General features: G+C 43.3%; 1 protein-coding gene and 1 long non-coding RNA gene across 3 annotated transcripts in view; one reads left to right on the top strand and one right to left on the bottom strand.

Moving 5' to 3' along the window:
* LOC109640200 (uncharacterized) overlaps nt 1-20353 on the top strand; it is a 156598-nt gene that overhangs the window by 48080 nt on the left and 88165 nt on the right. The window lies entirely within an intron of this gene.
* prox1a (prospero homeobox 1a) overlaps nt 1-20353 on the bottom strand; it is a 33361-nt gene that overhangs the window by 10063 nt on the left and 2945 nt on the right. Inside the window, exons 2-6 of the mRNA XM_020104067.2 lie at nt 19855-20280; nt 19138-19752; nt 17361-18611; nt 13542-13649; nt 4652-4846 (exon numbers count right to left, since the gene is read on the bottom strand). Of these exons, the coding sequence (XP_019959626.2) occupies nt 4652-4846; nt 13542-13649; nt 17361-18611; nt 19138-19752; nt 19855-20205 (2520 nt within the window). The 5' untranslated portion in view covers nt 20206-20280. The remainder of the gene's footprint in view (nt 1-4651; nt 4847-13541; nt 13650-17360; nt 18612-19137; nt 19753-19854; nt 20281-20353) is intronic.

Raw genomic sequence — 20353 nt, 5'->3', positions numbered from 1 at the left:
CAGCTCCCTCTCCCCAACACTGCATCTCGCCTCAAAAGACATAGAAAAGTCCTGTTGCCAAACTTTTGTCCCGCTAAATTCTAATCGCTTTTTGTTGATGATGTGCTTTTATTCGTTTGTATTTAACAGTCCACAACAAGCCGTAAGCAGTACCGAGTATATTTCAAGGATGTCAGTTGTGTACAAATGACTTAGTCACTTACCAACCTCATCAAATTGTAGTGAAGTTGTTGCCAGCGGTGAAACTACAGTGTGTAGGTCTGTGGACTTTTGTGTGACAAGCCTCACTTTACACATTAATGTATGTAAAACTGAAGATGTTGCACTGGATCTGAGATCAGTTGAGGACTAGTTTCCTGGCCATGACATGTTTTTTATTGCAATCTTTGTCTATTTGATGCTGTAGTCCCCTTCATCAAAGACAGTTAAATGTAACCTTCATCTTATTCTTTAAACCGACATCACGTGAGATGTAAGATGTCGGGCGAAAGAGAGAGAGAGAGCAGAGTAGGAGAAAGAGGGAGGAGAGGAAAAGAAAGCAGGACAGATGTAGTGTTTGCAATTCTCTGCGTCTCTAAAGGCTGGTCTGCTACTTGAGGTGTGTGTGTGCGTGTGCACGTGCCTTCTGGGTAGGTTACTTATAGAGAGGTGAGGACGTCAGAGAGCAGGAGAAGATGTGAGGAAGAATAATGATAGATTCAGGGCCACAGGATGGAAACAAACTTTAATATATTGCACTGTGCGCCGATTCATTGAAACATCACTGGCCCCCATACAAATAAAACAATAAACCCAAACTTCAGCACTAAGGCATTTAGGCTGCAGAGAGTTTTCTATGAGAAGAGAGAACAGATAGAAGGCCCACTCTGAGAATCGATTCCTGAGAGTCGAGCGCCGCCCCCGTGTTCAACGTTCTCGTATGAAGAGGAAGTGGAAACGATGAGTGAATAGATGAATAAGGACGAGCGAAAGGACGACAAAGAATCACAAACGGCAGAGAAAGACCTGAGAACTTTAGCCTTTCATGAAGTGCAGAGCTTATGAAACCAGATAGCCCTGAAATGTGAGTGTGTGACCACTCTGTGGCCTCCAGGTGTGTGTGTGTGTGTGTCGTTCAAAGTCAAAGGGCAGATTTTGGTCGCAACCACACCCACCCTTCAAGAGAGGATATCTCTGCTCTTTGAGATGAACACAAATGAGTATCTGTGTGTGTGTGTGTGTGTGTGTGTGTGTGTATATGGCGCAGCTGTGCCATCATTTGGTGCTGACAGAGCCAGTGAGGATCCTTGAACTGGAAAGATGAGAACGTCCCTTAGAAGGCTTCATAAAAATGTCTCATTGTCCTTCCTCACCCACACACACCAAAATATGACAGCTTCAACCCTTTCAACACTCTGCAGGCCTCTATTCTTCTTTTCACGTTTAGATTGTGTGTGTGTCTGGTGGACAGTACAAGTGTGTGCATGTATAGGTGCACTGCAAAACTTTAACACACACACAGTTGCTGGAGTCGCCCAGGGCTGCTGGCAAACTTAACCAACGACTCGTCAATCTGTTTTCAACATAAAAAAATGAAAAAGAGGAAATGTTTCTCTTCCTCTTGGCAGATGGTAGAAGCTGACACCTTTCCCTCAGTGTCCTGGCAAAGAAAATCTGTCTTTTTTTTCAATTTTCTTTTTTTTTTTTTTGAAGATGAGAATATTCCCTTTCTCCTGTCCCCTTTCTGAGCCTCCTTCCTTTCTTTGCCTTCCTCATTAGTCAGTGGGCAGAGCTGCAATTAGGGCAAAATTGTTTCAGGGTGGAGGGAGGGGGAAGGGGAAGGAGGAAATGGGAGACAGTAAGGATGGAGTGAGCGAGCAAGTGAGAGGGAGACAGAGGTAAACAAGAAAGAACAGTTGAAAGAATGTGGCTGAAGAGGAGGAGGTAATTAATGAAGCTGCTATAATTACTGAGGCCTGTTTATGCCAATTTAGGAAGACAGCACACACACACACACACACACACACACACGCCTCACTTTTCCACAGCAATAATCTACAATTACTATTTAAAATGCTGGACATGTAAGTTAACTAATGATACAAGCTTTTAATAAGCCATCAAAACTAACAACACTTTCTTATTTCAAAGACTGACTGCAGGAAAACATTAAAAAATGCAAATGATTTAACCTTCAAGGCCAACTTTGAGCACATAATTAGACATGGAGCAGGTTGGTATCGTGGACGCTAAGGTGGATGATGGGACAGTAGTGCAGAAAAGGGGGAGAGGAAATCTTGGATGAGATGTGGATATGAAGGGAGCCTGGAAAAGAATGAGACAAAGGTTGGAGAGCAGAGGAAAAGTGGGTGAGACGGTGGGAAAAGAGGGGAAGGGCCGGGAGAGAAAAGGACGAGGAGGGACAAAAAAAGAAGAGGGTAAGGAAAGGTGGTGACGGAGAGAACATATCGACAGAGGACAGATTCAGGAGGAAGGGGGTAGGAAGGAGAGGGAGCAAGGAAAGGGAGGCAAAAGAGGAGGAGGAAGGAGGGGTGAGTGTGATGGGGGACAAACCAAGGTGGAACTCTGATGATGCTAAATTTGGCAAAAGGAGAAGGCGTGTGTGTGTGTGTGTGTGTGTGTGTGTGTGTGTGTGTGTGTGTGTGTCGGGAGACTTGCTGAATCGGCCCTGGTTCCAGTTTCACGCCTCTGAGTTTGACAGAGGGAGAGAGAGAGAGAGAGAAAGAGCAATAGAGAGAGAGAGAAAGGGTCCCTAGCCAGTAATGTTCCCTCAGGGCGGACGGACGGACGCGAGGTTGGAGGGAGGGAAGGAGGGAGGTGAAGAAAGAGACGGAGGGACGAAAGGGGACAAAGTACCTCCTACCTTTGCAAACACGTTACTGCACAGAGGACCCACATGTTCTTTACTTCAGTCCTCATCAGCATCTTCTACCGATTACGATGACACTGCAAATCTTGAAGATATTTCAACAACTAACCCAAAGAGGTGATATTGATCGATGGTAAATAACACCCTGTCAACCCTAATGCGGATATATTTGCAAAACAAAAGCAAACTCTTCTTGTGATTTGGCCTCTCGTCCACACGCAAATAGAGATATTTACAAACGCCTTCCAAAGTACAGAGTTTCAGTGCATCAGTTTGTAGATGTAAAACAGAGAATTTGGGAAACGATGACATCACAGCTTGCTTCCCACATGCCCTCTGTTACTTTGCGTGATGAGCATGTTTCAGAAACAATAACAATACACCAGTTTCTCTACATTTGGTTAGCAGCGCTCAGTCTAATTACAAGTTTAGCCTCCCTGCATCACATTACCGACATTAACAGGCATCTGCCTCGCTCGATATTACTTTAATCAAAGCGATCTTCTCTGGTAACGAATCGTTGATGTCGACTAGATCCACTTGAATATCGTTATTGGCTCCAATCACATCACAACCGCTGCTGGAGAAAAATGGTTTTTAACCTTGTTTTCCATTTTTGTGCGAAATGCCAGTTCTGTAATACAATTCTTACTGTTCTTGAACCATTTTAGAAACAAGTAAATGTTCCAGTGAGCCTACTGCCACTGAACTGAATTTATTTTTAGGCACAAGTAGGAAAAAGAAAAATGTCCCCCCTTTTTTACCTGTATGCCTTATTCTCCTGTAACAAAAGAATCAAATAAATATACAAAGCCAAAGTTATCATTGCTGTGACACTGGAATCTGGAATTTGTTCATGAGGCTTTATCCTGCTGTGTTCAGAGGTTGGTCATTGTAATGATTTTCCGAGTTAAGTTTGTGTGTTCAAATGTCCTGAAGTTGAATTTCACTCTGAAATTCAACCTAAAAAAAAATAAAAAAAATTGCGTTTGCCATTTGAAGAATTGTTGGCAATCATTTCAAGTTTTATTGATGTGTTTTTGAAAGGCTGAAATATGCAACGCCTCAATAATGCTTCTTAAATTCCTGACCCCAACGTGAACCCTAACCTACAATTCCTAAAAATAAGACCACCCGAAACAAATACACACACACTCATTTGCATGTGTGTGTCTGTTTCCTGGTCAGCTTCTTTACATACACACCTGTGAAAAGCTACCTGACCCTTGTAATGCAAAGCATGCAAAGTACGTGCTATTCATTCTTCCAAAGAAGACACTGTCGTGTCTGTCGTGTCTGTCGTGTCTGTCGTGTCTGCAAATCTTTATACATTTAAGCTTCAGCATTTGTCTCCCTAAGCCAAAAGGGAGAGAGTGTGTGTGTGCGTGTGCTAATGGACATCTAAATGCTGCTGATGTTTCGTTAGGTAGTTTAAGGGCCCTCAGGTCCCCTTGGACCAATATTGGGAGGGAAAAAGTGAGGGAGGGGATGTGACTTCTGCAAATCGCTCTGACAAGGACACCCATGCCTCGAGCGGCGTCCTCTTTCGCCTCATCGAACACACACACGCAAACACGCGCACATGCGGCGACTTCCACACCTCAGCACAATCGTGAAGTGACTGTTGCGCTCCGAACAGCTGACTTAGTAGAGGACGCTGGCGCGAGTGTGCGTCAGCTGTGTTGAATTCTGTTTTAATTCAGGTTTTTGAGAAAAAGATTTTCTTGAATGATTTCGGAAAATTATAGATACATCTTTACGCACGCAGGCTTCCGTGCTTACCTCAAAGTCATTGGCCTTGTTGTAGTGCATGTTGAGGGCCCTGAACAGCTCGGCGTCGCGGCCCACCGTCATGTCCTCTGCGGCGGTCACGCCCTCGTTGATGGCCTGCCGGGCGAACTTCTCCATCTGGATGTAGTAGAATTCCCGGAAGTTGCTGAACCACTTGATCAGCTGGGAGGTGATGCAGCGATTGAACTGGAACAGCACACACAGAATTGATAACATTCTTAAATGTACTATACATTTAACTTAACAATTTGTGTTTGAATTCTAGTGTGTTCATTTGTGTTCGTGAAAGCAGCAGTATGGAAAAGTCATTCTTTGGTGCAATGCATTCTGGTCGACTGAGGTGGCTCGGTAGTAGTTTTTTCCTGACACCAAATCCTGATGTTTAGTGTTAAATTATTTTCTGTGAAACCATATATAATTTAAAGGGCTGAGGGCAAATTAGAAGCTTTATAAGAGATTTTAAAACGTATCTTAACAAGTTTCATCTTCATTTTGTGATGGAGAAGTTTTGTACGTCTGATGCTTGCTTTGGTACTTATTTACATGCTGATATATCATAAAAGGCAGTTATAACTCTTCTCTCCACGGCAGTACTTGAAATCTTCAACACTGAGCTGCGGTCTCATCCACATATTGCTGAAAGGACAGTTTGACTTCTTTCTGTAACAATGATCTTCTGCTTATTTCTATTTCTCTTCTTAAGACAGCACGGTCAATGTATAATTTGTCAATTTGAAATCAAGCAATTTTAGTTTTCGAGAGCAATGTGGTTTAGTCTCATCCTGATTTTGCTCATGATGAATAAGTAAGAGAAAAAACTTTGTAATATAATTCCTTTTCTCCACCTCATTAGTCACTTAAGCACCTTGGGGGGAAAAACACAGCCCCTAGAGAGCATCCTAATCAAACAAGAGCTCATATTAACATATATTTTGTTATTGTGGCATCGTGGGCTTTTTAGACTGAGCAGAGGCAACATTAAACAAACATCATCAAACACAGTTTCTACCCTGCAGGTCTTCACCAAGCACGCCTGACAAAATAGGACAATTACTTTGTTCTCATGAAAGTAAAGTTTAAAAAGTTTTGAATAATGGAATATTTGAAATTTTACTTTTACGTTTAAATATAAGTGACATGAACGGACATGAAACATGTTACAGTCAACTATAGGAAACATTTATACATTTTGTCTCCACCTAAATATCACATGTATTAATGAGGATAATAGTGGATAGTGTCAAAGTACAACTAAATGAATGAAAGTAAAAATAAATTCATTATTATATTGCTAAAAAATCTTAACTACATTTAAATAAACCCTTTAAAGGGTTTCCTAATAGTTGAGTGTGTGTGTGCCCTCTTTCACTCTCTTCCTCATAAGAAGCAAAACATGGAGAAAAAAAACTACAGCGAGGGCCCAGTGAAAGTGTGTCTGTGTGTGTGTGCGGTGAAGGGGAAAAACGGCTTTGACACGGAGATTAAGCTCGGTATTGTTACAAGACATTGTCTCACAGGAACAAGGGATGAGCGAGAGAGATGGGGAGAAAGAAAGGAGGAGACAGAGAGAGATAGAGATGGATGGAGTGAGGCAGCATGGAAAAAGGAATGCAGCGAAAGAGTGAGAGAGAGAGAGATGAGCAGAGGATGATGGAGAGGGAAAGAGATATTTTTTCAGGAGGGGTGACATAATGGAGCATAATTTGGTGTGTGTGCAGCAGAGAGGAAAGAGAGTTGTTTTTTACAAAGCTCGGTGTGAAGAGGGGAAAGTGTGTGTTTATCTGTGTGTGGTGGGGGGGGGGTGCTCTGACCCACAAAAAGAGTTGCACGAAAGGAACGTGATAACTCAGCAATTATAACACACAGTTACACGCACGCAGGAGACGATGTCATCTGTCGATGTGCAAACGGCCACCTGACACGCAAACAACATATGTACACACATCAACCCAAGTGAAAATAATGGAGACTCTACATTATTATAGACTTTTATGTACAGACTTTCAGACAATATACTGCAACAGCCTCTGTTACAAATAAATAATATATACAGTAATTGCAACTAATTAAATTCAGAAAAGGTGAAGGCGTGGGATAAGGCATAAGCATTGTCAGATAACAAATTTGTTTGCTCTCATTTTTCCCACAAATAAGAAAAGCAAACAATTCGTTTTTTACACTTTATGTTTATTTCCATCTGCTTGAATCTAGTTCATGGATGAATCCTCAGAAACGTCGCCGGCCATCGGAGCAACATCGCTCATGCCGCTACCTAGTTTGCATTTGCATTGTGTGGCCCATGACACCATTAGTGACCGTGACCTCTTTTCCTCGCCCCTTAATGCTGAGATTAGGGCTGATACTATGAGCTAATCAGCCAGGTAGTTAAGTGACTGAAAAATAATCATCAGCAACAGTCGGGATAATTGATAAATCGTTAAATTCTGTAGCAAAAATGCCGTAATTTTCATAGATTCTGGTTTCTCAAATGCAATTTTATTTATTCTTCTTATTTGTTTGTTTGGGTAAAATGAATATATTTCAAGAAACATTTGAAGAAGTCACTTTCATGTATTACTGGACACTTTTATTCAATTTTTGTAGTTTAAAACTGTTTTTTCTGCCCACACTTATATATACTATGGGCTCTATATCAGTGATCTGAGTGCGTGTAGAGCATGTTCAAATTCACTTTTATTAGTTTTATGGCAGGAAAAAAGTTTCCTGCACCAGGTGCATGGTTCACAAGGGTCGTGCTTCACAATCACGGGCGTGTGCAATCTCGGGGCGGATTGCTATTTTAATGGTGGATTTGCCAGGGAGTCATTTAGAATGCTTCTCTGGAGAGGAAACGCATCTGTGAGCAGATCATCCTCGTTTTCAGACAAACACCCATTAGACCTCAGACGGGTGCAACCGCATTTGCTATTTATACAAAAGGCTTGTAAGATGGGGACATCGGATTGGGGGTCTGTGTTGCAGTACTATGCTTGTCCACTAGGTCAAAGTCGCTGCACGCTTGACTTTGCTTAAATTAAATTAACTCCTTTCGTCTGATGTCTTTTCTGTCTTTCTGTATGTGGTTTCTGTGTACATTTTCAGATAGCCCATATTTCAGGAACGACTTCACTTGCAGACAGAACTGGGGAATACAAACACGCATGCACCCAACCATCCCACCACCTACCCTTCCACCCACCCACTGTCCCATCCAGCTCATCACAATCAGCACAACTGCCCCCCAAAAGAGACAAAAGACGGACAGAGAATGGAGATGGGTGGTGGTGGTGGGGGGCAAAACGCTGAGTTAGAGGAATGCCATTTTCTGTTTACAACGAAAAGGGGAAAAGAGAGAGTGTCAGAGAAAGTGTCATGGTGCCCTAACTCCCCTCTCGTTCCCTTGATGGTGGGTGTTGTCAACCCCCTGCGCACCCACCCCCAGGCCATGTTGGAAGGGCAAACGCACACATCCTTTAAGAATCTGCCCGCCACTTTAACCAGAATCGTTGTAGCTCGGCACAATTTAGAGGACAGTGTGGATGTGCAGAATCAACATAAATCACTGGGCTCTAACACTGAAGGTTTCCTGTGGATGCGGGAGGAATAGCTGCTGTAGTAACTTTATTTGAATTATGTTTTAGGGCATTTCTGCTTCACTCAACAGCAGAGTTGATTTTCTCCGTGTGCGAGACAGAAAGGGGAAGAGAAATTATCAGGCAGTTTCAGGCATAGTGTACAAAGTCATAGTTTATAGTAGCATTTAGGTTTGTGTATTTGTTGCGTGCTGGATGGACCAAATAATTGGCTTGACATGAAAATAAAAACAAATTGTAGGTTATCATATATTGTCAGTAGGGCTGTGACAGTATGGGATTTTTCTCCCGGCTGTGATACGTGTCATCGGACAAACTCAGACTGGGTAAAAACAACAGTATTTGTGAGTATGCAGAGCTGGAGGAGAAAGAGGGGCGCACAAATAATATAGACACAGAGAGGAGCAGTAAATCACTGACAGAGCTGGTAAAATCTATAAAATACCTTTTTTACGGTCCAAACATGTATGAAATTACCCTAAACTGAACACTGTAAGTGGACTGATCACTGTAACCAAATTATGCCACCTCTGCCCTAATTTCGACCAGGAAAAACCCTGCATATGCACTCCTGTGTAGAATTGTATACAATTAAGTGTGAAAGAAATACATGTTTAACTGTTTTTCTTGTTAAGTTTACAGTTAAAAACCTCCAACCCCTAATCAAGATCACATTCTTGCAAAAGAAATAATAATAATAATAAGAAAGCCCTGTTTTAACAGTTTCCATTTAAAGGCAGTCATTTTAATGCTTCACATCTCTGCTCTCACACCAGTGCACGCTGCGTCTCAACAATCTGCTCGATTCATAAAGGCTGCAACATTCCTCCTTGATGGTTCTCATCTTGAGAAAACACTTAAAAGTCGCAATTACTCAAGTTCAGTTACATTCGTATCGGCAGATGAGCTGCTGCTGCCTCCGATCCTGACGTTGCCAAATTGGCTGTGTAACTCTAATTGACAAGGCGGGCGAGTGGCGGGCAGGATGCTAATTGATTCCAGCTGAGACGGAGATGGCGAGTCTTCATTCCAGCCTCTCAAGATGAGTCGTCAGTGCTCTCTCTCCGATAACTGTGTCACTGTTATGAGTGGGTGTTTGTTAACGAGAGTGTACAGTTACTCTCCGATGGGAGCGAGTGTGTGTGTGTGTGTGTGTGTGTGTGTGAGCCAATGAGCGTCTAATTAATCCTAACTCCTTCAGTCTTTACGCGGTCTTAATTACTCTCACTGACTCTCTCAAGACGAGACGGTGGTGACCTCAGCGTCTCATGCTAACACGTATGATTGTCTGGTCAGAAGGCAAGAGCTTTCACTGTGCAATTAGGATCTGTTGTGTGTGTGTGTGTGTGCGCATGCTTGCTCATCTGTGCCTAAAACAGTTGTCAGCTCAACCCACTTCCCACACGGAGCGAGGCGGACATTGTGTGTAAGAGGCTCATCTTTAAGAACCAGTTTCCCATAGACAAAGTCCATTCAAGTCCAATTAAGGGAAGCCATTCAGGGCCCTAATTCCCTTACAGTGAATCTGCCTGATCCTCCTAACACATGCTACTTATTGTTCCCTAGGAAGGAAGGAGGAGCGGGGGAGGTGGAGTAAGAGAGTAGGGTGAGAGAGAGAGAGCGAGAGAGAAAAAGAAAAAGAGACATTGACCCGGATTTTGGAAATATGGTAATGATGAGGGTAATGAATGCAATGGGACAATGAAACAGGACACACACGTACACAGACAGACAGCAACAGGGTGCTCTCTCTGCGCACATACACACACACACACACACACACACAAACACACACCCAAAGCCTTGAAAAGAACAGCATTGTTCATCACAAATAGGATTATCCATGATTCATTTTTTTATTAAGCAAAATAATATCTGGAGAGTTCCTCCCACATATAAATATGATGGATTAACTGGGATTATGACTCAATTAAAACTAAATTGGACTGTACCACAGTATTTGCATGAAAATGAATAACAAGAAACCATAATTTTCCATAAAGGATAAAAGCTAGATGCTAAATGCTAGACACATTATGTTTAATGAAATTACAAAATCAAAAAATATCAAATGTGTTTTCTCACGCAGCTGAAAATAGTCTAGAAAAATGCAAAATGTACTGAAAATGACAGTATTCAGCTGTTTTATTATTTTGATTCATTTTAAATTGTTTGAACCATTGGATTTGAAATGTAAACTAATAGTTTTAGGCGTGGCTTTTTTTCTTGACGCAGGAAACAGACTCTTTGTATACGAGAAGTATACCTCATAAAAAATAAATACCAGTTGCCTTTAAGGGACAAAGAATAGTGTCAGTAATTCTTTTCATCTAGTAAAACCTCCACTCTTTTGTTTTAAATTGGGATAAATGTGCTGATGGTCAGGGTTTGTGGATGCTAATCCGAGAGAGGGCCCAAGGCGAAGTCAACATTAGTCAAATAAAAGAAAAATTGCCACACGCACTCTCGATTCAGATACATGCCAGACGGATTCACAGGAAATAGTTTCCTAACTTTTTAACCAAGTTACTGCTAATGCGAAGGGCATCAAATCAAAATCTGATTTTCTTTGTCTACAGGCTGTGATGCAATCTTTAAACCACAGACAATACATTCCAATAGAAAAACGTTTTCATTCCTTTAAATCCCACTTCCAGTTTCGCTGCAGCACCGTCCATCTGCTGAGTGAAGTGTCGGACCAAAACACTGCAAACATCTCCTAATCTAAATCCATGTTGTGGAGATGAAGAGATTAATTGAATATCAGTTTGGATATAAAGCCACAGATTGGAGACTAGATTAATTTTAAAAGCCAATATCAATCTCCAAAAGCCTACATGTATTAACTCATTAGTCCTAATTTGTCCTTTTTTCAAATTAAACCCTGAAGCCACAGCGTATCTGGCCACGTAAATATTAAGCATATTTACTCACATAATAGGAACCATGATTTAGACAGGGAGAGTAAGCTGATTATGGAAAATTATCAATGTCAGCACATGACAGTTTTAAACAGTTTTCCTTTTTCTTTCCCCCTGTAACTGAAGGTTAACTAGGCTTTTCATAATAAAGTACATTTGGGATATGCAATCATGTTAAATCTCATAATAAATCTCAGTAAATTCTGAATTCTTTTCATTGAGAAACTTGTTTCCCGTTACATTTTCTGAAGAAGTGAAGATTGTGAAAAAACATCTATTGGTTTTATTCAGTGCATACATTGCTGTCAAAGGTGATGTGACAGAACATTTTTTAAATTAAAGACTTCTTTCAGGATGAAGAGCGCCTGAAATGTCACATTACAATCTTCTTTTAAGACATTCATATTTAGAGTGCAGTTTTATGTAAGAAAAACTAAGATAAAATGTCTTTTCAGATTTATTCTTTTAGTTTAGTTTCTGTATAACAGTTGAATTTTTTATGATTTTCGGTGCCTGTTCATTATTAAACTGGGAAAAAAGCATCCCCAACACTTTGGCAATGACGTTAAAAAGTTAAAAAGAAGTTAAAAAGTTTCAGGCCGAGTTTGGATCATCATCATTCCCCACTTGTATAACTGGATACTATAATACCTGTTTCATCCCCTCATTCACTCTGAGTTAATGACAAATTGGACTTGCATGTACTGGGAGCAGGTAGGCTTAGCACCCTTGTGTTTGCCTAGCAACCTGGTGTCCCAGCGACCCTTGTTGCCATGGCACCCAATGAGGATGTGGCACTGCCATGAGGAAGTGATCACCACAGACATGAGCCAAAGGGCAGCTGGTGTGTGTGTGTGCGTGTGCGGCTGCTCATTTGAATACAGTGTCCTGAATCCGTCGAGGAGCCGTATGCTCCTTTACAAAACACATAGCAGCCTGTAAACACAAAACAATCAGCGCCTTTGTTTTAAAGCTGTTGTTCTGTTGTCATCCCTTTCATTTGTTTGTCCGCCCCTCCCCACATTCTCGCCATCATTTTCTCAAAACACGCAATCGCACGCACACACTTTGCGTCGTCTCCAACCTCCCATCTAACTTCCTATACTTCCTTTATTTATTTTCTGATTTTATTTACTTATTTACTTTTTTTTTTACCTGTGCATCCTGTCATCTTAAAGTCTTTTTTCTGTGTTTAAACAGTTTAACTTTTCATTTATTAGAGAGAGACAGTGAAAGTGTGTTTTGGGTGAAAAGGAGATAGTGGTAAAGGTCTGTGGTGTGTGTGTGTGTGTGTGTGTGTGTGTGTGTGTGTGTGTGTGTGTGTGTGTGTGTGTGTGTGTGTGTGTGTGTGTGTGTGTGGTGGTGGGGGTTACAGTATGTGTGTGAGAGGGAAAGTGGGCGCTATAACCCCCCTTTCCAACCGCAGGCCGATTAAGGCCAGAAACTCTAATTATGCCACAAAGACATGACAGACTGGAGAACCCATCTGCGCTTTCTCTCTCTCTCTTGTACACACACACACACACACACACACATGCTGAGTAACGGAGTAATGCACAAAAAAACAAATAACTGAATATTATCAGAAATGTGTCTGACATTGGAATAAACAACAATGATGTAAAATAAAAACCAAAGTGTAACCAAATCTAAATGGAGGCCTCACACAAAGACCCGTACCTATCAACAACAGTTCATCTGCACCATCTGTCACGATGAGATTTTGAGATCTGATTCTAAAGATGCCTTTGAATTCCCATCGCTCGGCCTGACAGGCGCCGCATGGCTTTTTGTATCACTCCTCATGGTATGACTCACTTTTTCCTGCTCTGTCTTATATGCGCTCGTACACATACACACTGAGGATTTTATCTCGACAAGGCAGATTTACAATGCAAACATGACTTTTTTAAATCTAGTTTTTTAGCATCTACTACCAACATGTGTGTCCTGTTAGCAAAAATGTAGTTAAGTGGTTAAAATTAGTACTTTTCATTTTGAAACCTTGTATGTTCATTAATTTCTTGCCTTTTGGTTCATTGTGAGACATTGTGTGTGTGTGTGTCTGTGTGTGTGTGTGTGTGTGTGTGTGTGTGTGTGTGTGTGTGTGTGTGTGTGGGGCATTTATCAAGTTTAAGCTGTCTTTCATTGTTTCGAACCTGTTGTAAAAACAAGAAAACTCTTCTGTTGAGAAATAAATACAGTCAATTCAGGGTCAAAACAAAGAGTCGGGTGAAAAAAGGCACAAAGGAGCGACTAGATATGAAAAAACAAAAGAAGTAATAATTCAAAGAGAATTACGAGAGATAAGACATTCATAGAGAAAAAGAAAGGTGCTAGGAAGAAAAGAGGAGGGCAAGGTCTTACCTTGACGTCGGAGAAGAACATTTTGAGCATGTTGGAGGAAGGGTAACGGGCATAGAAGAACATCAGCTTGGCTTTCTTCAGGTGGTTGGGAGACAAACCCTCCTGGATCTGAGTAAGGTGTTAAGGAGCCAGCGAGCAAGTAGCAACAAATCATTGAAAAATTATTTTGTTTCTCAGTCAGTGCACATGATTATATTAAGACAGAAAAAGTCTGCAATGCTCATCGTAGGGGCCCCAAAAAAGGCCTATCCCTTTTTTATCTTTCTTTATTTAAACTGAAATCTGTAGAATCTAGTGCAAAGACAAGGATGAGAGATTTATTCCTCCTCAGAGTGATCGGTGATGGAGTTGCATTTTTTCTTTTTAAAGATTGCAAAGTTCAAAGAAAAGCACTGACCACCTGTAATCAACTGTGCCATTCAACACAGCCTTAGAAATTCAGATGTACAATAGTAGAGTCCAAGGTCGGTGATCGGCGTGGAGTTTTACACCTAGAGCAAAAAGCAAACACGAGCACCTGCTGGGTTTGGATCAAATCCCACAGTCACTCCTGCATCTAACTGAGTCCGCAGCCCCAATGTCAATCCCATTGTCTCAACAAGGAAAATAATAATTGTGGAGGCCCCGGTTGCAGGTCCACCAAATGTGAGTGTGTAAGTGCAACGTGAGTGTGTGTGTGACAACAGCTGTGGCCCACCACGCTGCCATTTCCCCACCACATTAACAGCCCTATAATCTATCAGAGAAGATGAGGCAATCAATGGAACCCCCTGCAAGGTCAATTAGCACACAGACAATTACACACACACACACACACATAAACCCCAGGGGCCCTATATGGCTGGAAAGAGGGACAAGGAAAGAGGGAGAGTCGCATCATCAGAAATCGGTAAAGGAGGAAGAGAAAGAAAGTTAATAAAGTGTAAAGAAAGAGCGTCAGGACAGGAAGCAGAGGAGAAATTTTAGTTTGGCATTTTTCTTCATGATAAGTATGAGAAGTAACTAAATGTTAGATGTGACCGTGACACCACCGCGCCGCACGCTTGGCCTCGATGCCTAAAGAGCGGTGAGCTGTGTGTGTGTCATTCATCGAGCAGTGGCTACGTCAGGTCACCGGACAACAACACCATCGCCTGGTTAACATTCATACCAACCTGTGTCCAGGGACAAACATGCTGAAGCACACACGCATGACTCAGAGTAAACAGTGTGAAGCAGCATCATGATGAATAAAAAGATCATTTGTGTGTGTAGCTAACGTGACTCAGTGAATAAATGAAATCGGTGATGTTCGTCTTCTCCCCCCTTCTCTCCTACTGCGGTGTGGGTTCTTCTTGATTCTTCTGTGTGTGTGTGTGTGCGCGTTGTGTGTTTTGTGCAGCGCTCACTGTATCAGCTGTAACTTGACCTTGCTGCCAGGTGTGTGTGTCTGTGTGTGTGTGTGTGTGTGTGTGTGTGTGTGTGTGTGTGTGTGTGTGTGTGAGAAGGAGTAGAGAGCGAGGAGGGGGGTTAAATTAATAAATAAAAGGGGGACATCTGCTCAGCACTGTGGAGAGGATTACAGATACACAGACCTGAGAGATGGAGCGTGTGTGTTCTGTTTTTGTGGTGTTTGTGCGCCTTTCAGGTGAAATATGATTGATGCAAAACACCTTAACCGAACCACCAGGCTTCCTTGAAGCCTTAAATCCTCGGACGGTGCCATCAACATTTATTCCGACCGAGTAAATCAAACAAGAATGCGCTTGTTAAACTAGAGCGGTCGAGGAAACGAGAAGAGGGAGAACAGCAAACAGCAGTTTTTATGAAACGCAGACTTTTTGAGAACCTAAATTAAACTCGGATGTTTTCATTTACATTTAAAACATGAGTGACCACAGGAAGTCTGAGCGCTTTTAACATATTAAATGCAAATGCAGTTGGCAGTGGAAATATTTGGATCTGTATAATTTAATGTAGTTTATTTTTTCTATTAAACTTGGATAGTTCAGTAAGTGGTACTGGATGATTAAAATGTTGACGTGCTGGTCCCACAAATCCAATTTTCAATCATCAATTCATCAGTCGATCATCTTTTTGATTACTCATTTTGTCCAATGTAAATGTAATCCGTTCATTTCTGATTAAAATTAAATTCTGTAACCGCAAAATGCTTTTCATATTTTCATTCAATCTTTTGTTTCAATTTCCTGTTCATCCAATGAATGGATTAATTAAACCAATCCTTGCAAGAACAAAAGTATTAACTTCATTCAGACTTTATCTTGAAATAAAAACGAAGTGCTGGCATTAAAATGACATTTTTTACCTGCAAAATAAAAAGGCAGGGTTGAAGGGTGGCCGGTACCTTTGAAATATAAATGTCCAATTTCAAAGATTTTTTTTTACTCTAAATGAATGGGGAAGCATTTTGGAATGAAACGGCTCAGCAGGATCAAGAGACGTGTCAAATATTTTTTTTTTTAATTAAAGCAACATCTAAATTGTCTTTGAAGACGACACTGTGATCAAATCCTCATCACAGCGGTATAAGGAGTTCCTATTTGTCAGGTTCAAAGTCTTATTTTTTCTTTTCACTTTGTTCTTCAAACGTGCACGTGTGTGTGTGTGTGTACGTGAGCAAAAACACACACACAAGTGCCTGTTTGTGTGCAAAGCATGAGCGCGGGTAGTGGCCAGGAGAAGCCCTCTCCATATGAAAGGTTAGAAACGAAAAAGATAAACAGCTACCTGCAAACACCTGTCCTCATGCATGCGCCATGAAAGGGGGTGTGTGTTTCTGTGTGCGCGCTACGAAAGGAGGCAAACAACACGCGCACATCTGCCGAGCAACCGAGAGCGAAGGCCAGCAAATGAAAGCAAGTTTCGACAACAAGGGGGTGGGAGACATGAGCTAAAAGCTGTAAAGAGGAAACCAACGTTTGCATTGTGGATATCACACTTCTCCTTATGTGCGCCCACAAACACACACACGCTGAATTTAGAACGCTCCCATCAATGAGGCCCAAGCATTCACCTGTCCTTCTGCTGCGCTCTTTGAAATATGATTAGCTTTGAGCTCCTATGTACAAGGTCCTACCCCACACCCACACGCACGTACACACGCATGCACGGACAAAGTGAAATATGATTTGCTTTGAGCATTTATGTACAAAGTCTTTGTGATGAAAGAGAACCAAACAGCACAAGTGTCCCAGACTGTGGGAACAGTGTGTGTGTGTGTGTGTGTGTGTGTGTGTGTTGAAGAGGCAGCTCATCGTCCTTTCTCAGCACCTTTAAACACCGCAACCTGCTGCACAGACTTAAAAGAGAGAGAGAGAGCAGTGTGAGACCTGTTTAATCTTCCCCCTCTTGCAAGACCCTGCGCGTCCCTTTTCATCTTCCCCACTCAGCAAGGAAAACAAGAGGGTGAGACCAGGAACCAATTAATGCAGATTAATTGACGTGTAAGACTCACTGTGAGGACTTCCTGCTGCTGTTGCCTAGAAGATGTCTCGGTGTGTGTGACACGTGTGTAGTAGCAAAATAAATATAATTTTTCATGTTTGTCCGATAGCTAACAGGATTACTTAAAATGTGTGTGAGATAAAAGGGCTTTAAATAATTGGTGGATCTTGAGTAAAAACTAAAAGCACATTTACAGAACTAAAATTTGGTGCAGCTTGATTGACTGTTGGGCCTCGGCGGAGGTTTACGCTCTACTGAGTGCCATTCTAGTTCTTCATGGTGTGCAGAGCTGGACAAAAAATTAAAAATCAAATGAGAAATTTGATTTAAAGCAAGCAAAGTCATACCCACTTATGTCAGTAACAAGGATACAGTGCTGCCTGAGTAGGGCGATATGTCAGCAATGTCTTGCAGGTCTCCACACTCAGACTTGATGAGAGCCAGGGACAGACCCTCTGGTCCATGCTGGTTCGGTGAACTCTGCCTGTGGTGGTGGTGGTGGTGGTGGTGACTGAAATGACCCCCTCCGAGGGATGCCATTTTGGTTCTGAGGCTGATCGTTTCCCGGGTCATGTCCAGTGAATCGGGGGAGGACCGATGGTGGTCCTTGGGCCCTGGAGGGTAGCCAGCTCCGCCCCCATGTGACCCCAGGGGGCTCTGGAAGGGGTAACCCATGAGGGGAAGAGGGAACGGGTGGCGAAACGATGGAGGGCTAAAACCGAGAGAGGCCGTGAGGGGAGAGGAATGGAGAGAGGGATGGTGGTGAGGAGGAGGAGGAGGAGGAGGAGGAAGAGAAGGGTTGATGTTCTCTCCTCCACTGCCTCCGCCACTCTTGCGCACAACCAGCGGCAATGCCTCTGTTTGGTCGTTCGGTGTCGGTACACCACTCAGTCTGCCACTCAAGCCTCCGAATGAATCCATCGGGCTCGGGACAATAACATCGCCGAAGCAGTGCAGCCTCTGGTTGGAGGAGTGATAGTTTGGAGTGGGACTGCCGTCACCGTTGAGAGTGAGGGCCAGAGCGCCGCCGCTAAATCGTGAGGGAGGGGTGAGGGAGGGGAGAGGCCCGAAAGGTGGGGGACAGGAGGAGGATGAGTTTGAGGAAGAGGAGGGTGCTGCTGGTGTGTTACTGTGGCAGCCATGATGGTGACTGATGGTCTGCTTGGGTGAAGCGAAGCCCTTGACGACGGTGTCAACAACCTGCGACACGGCGCAGTTCAGCTCCTGCTTCAGTGTCTCTGCTAACTGCCTTCCTCCTCCCCCTCGTCCTGCTGCGGCCCCTCTCCTCTTCATCACCCTTTCTTCGTTCCTCTCCTCCTCCTCCCTGCCGTCCACATCTTCCTCTATTTCTCCATCTAACAGTGCTTGTTCTCGAAGGAGGGCTCGGGCCCGGTCCAGGAAGAGACCTGGGTCCAGCTCGGACAGCTCTTCGTGTCTGTGTCGCCCCCTGTCCCTGTGCCTTTCCTCCAAGCCATCAGAGCGTATACTGTCCTCTGACAAGTTACCATCCTCCTCTCTTTCTCCTCCTCGGTCCGCCTCTCCACTTTCGCCATTCTCCTCCTCTTCCTCTGTCTCGGAATCATATATCTGGTAGAACTTCTCCTGCAGTTGCCGTAGTTGTTTCTAACCAAGAAAATAGAGAATATTACTGAGGATGTCTCACAAAAATGAAGGTAACCTGTTACCATATCTTTAAATATCATTGGAAGAAGAAATTATAAAGTTGTAAGAGGCCTCATACACCATTTTTGTTCTTCTGTTTTACGTGTACAAAACATCACATTTACTCGTTTGTCAGGAAAGGAAGTGCCCTCCGGAGAAATTGTTCTTAAGGGGCTCTTTATGATAGAGAGGAAAACCCCTGCTTTGACACCAAGCACTGATTTTCTACATCCACTCTCTGGGTAGACATTCAATATCCATACGGTGTATTTTTCCTTTTCTGCCACTTGAAAAGTTGGCCTTCTTTTAGACCCAGGAACAGGTATCTGCGTATTTTTCGAATGTCAAATGTTGCTCAATAAACTACCCAATCCCTTGAAATTTGAAATAAGTAATGAACTACCATTCTACATCGAAAACATATAGTGTATAACAGAATATGCATTTCTGTTTCAAACAACAATTCTTATTGTCATCTGCTACCAACCTGCATGTCCTCCAGTTGCAGTTTGAGCTGCCGTCTCTCTTCCTGTCTTTGCTCCTGCCTGGAACACACCAGCTGGGTGAAGCTGTGTTGCTGCTGCGGCAGACGCTGCTTTCTCTTATTCTCTCGGTAAACCTCACCAACGACAACGGCGCGGGAGCCTGGAGAGCTCATGAGGGAGGGACAGTCGCTCCGGATGTGGCCGTGGTTGCTGATGTTGTGGCTGCCGCCGTCTCCTCTGTGATCATTGCTGCTGTTGCTGCTGCTGTTCTCATTGTCGCGGTTGCTTTCTTGGTTGTGGTCGCCGGCACTGGGCCGGACCAGCGGCGAATGGCTCATGCCACGGATGATGTTTTCCACGCGGGCGCGTTTTGCACGAAGGTGCTCATCCGACAGCCGGTCCAAGTCGAAGGAGGAGAGTGAGAGGGTCTGAGAGGGAGCGTGGGAGTTGAGGCCCAAAGGAGGCGGTGGTCGCCCGAAGGATGAAGAGGAAGATGAAGGGGGAAGAGGAGGCCCAGGAGAGAGGCAGTCAGATGGGCTGTCCTGGTCGCGGGAGGAGTTGCTGCAGGCATCTTCGGCCTGGATCTCCGAGCCTCCGCTGGACAGAGCACCACTCCCCTGTAATGGACAACAGAGAGAAATTTTGTGAACTCATGATTTATTGGATGAGGATTGCAGGCATTATAATTGCTTTTCCTGGGTGAAATACAGTGTTTGTACCTGGAAGCCTGAGTCACTCCCTCCATTCTTTCCCATGTTATTCTTCAATAGCTGAGAGATGATGGTTACACCGGGGAACGGCATTATGGTGTCTTCATACGAGTTGGTCCTCTTCAGCAACTTCCTCAAGACATTCGACTTCTCTCCATCGCCGCTCATGCCCCCGTGGCTATGACTGACCAACGAGCAGTCTCCGTCCTGATCGGGCCCATGCGATTGGTTCATGCTGTCGAACAGGTTCTCCCTGGCACGGGTGAATATTACGCTACCCACAGTCCTTTTCACCCCGATGTCGACACGTCGGCGCTTCGTCTGTCTGGTTAGGAGGGTGGTGCTGTCATGATCAGGCATCACGCAGGGCAGCTAATCGGACATGACCAGGGGTCCTCACAGACACATGCAGGATGAGAGGTTTTACCTGGTCAACTACGAAAATAAATAAACACAGACACCAATGATTTTCATTTTGAATACAGTGGTAATTTGACCATTTATAAAG

This window comes from Paralichthys olivaceus, chromosome 24, assembly GCF_024713975.1.
Source record: "Paralichthys olivaceus isolate ysfri-2021 chromosome 24, ASM2471397v2, whole genome shotgun sequence".
In the NCBI taxonomy this organism is placed as follows: domain Eukaryota; kingdom Metazoa; phylum Chordata; class Actinopteri; order Pleuronectiformes; family Paralichthyidae; genus Paralichthys; species Paralichthys olivaceus.
Note: the sequence above shows the minus strand (reverse complement) of the source record. Positions and strands in the feature narration are given on the sequence as shown.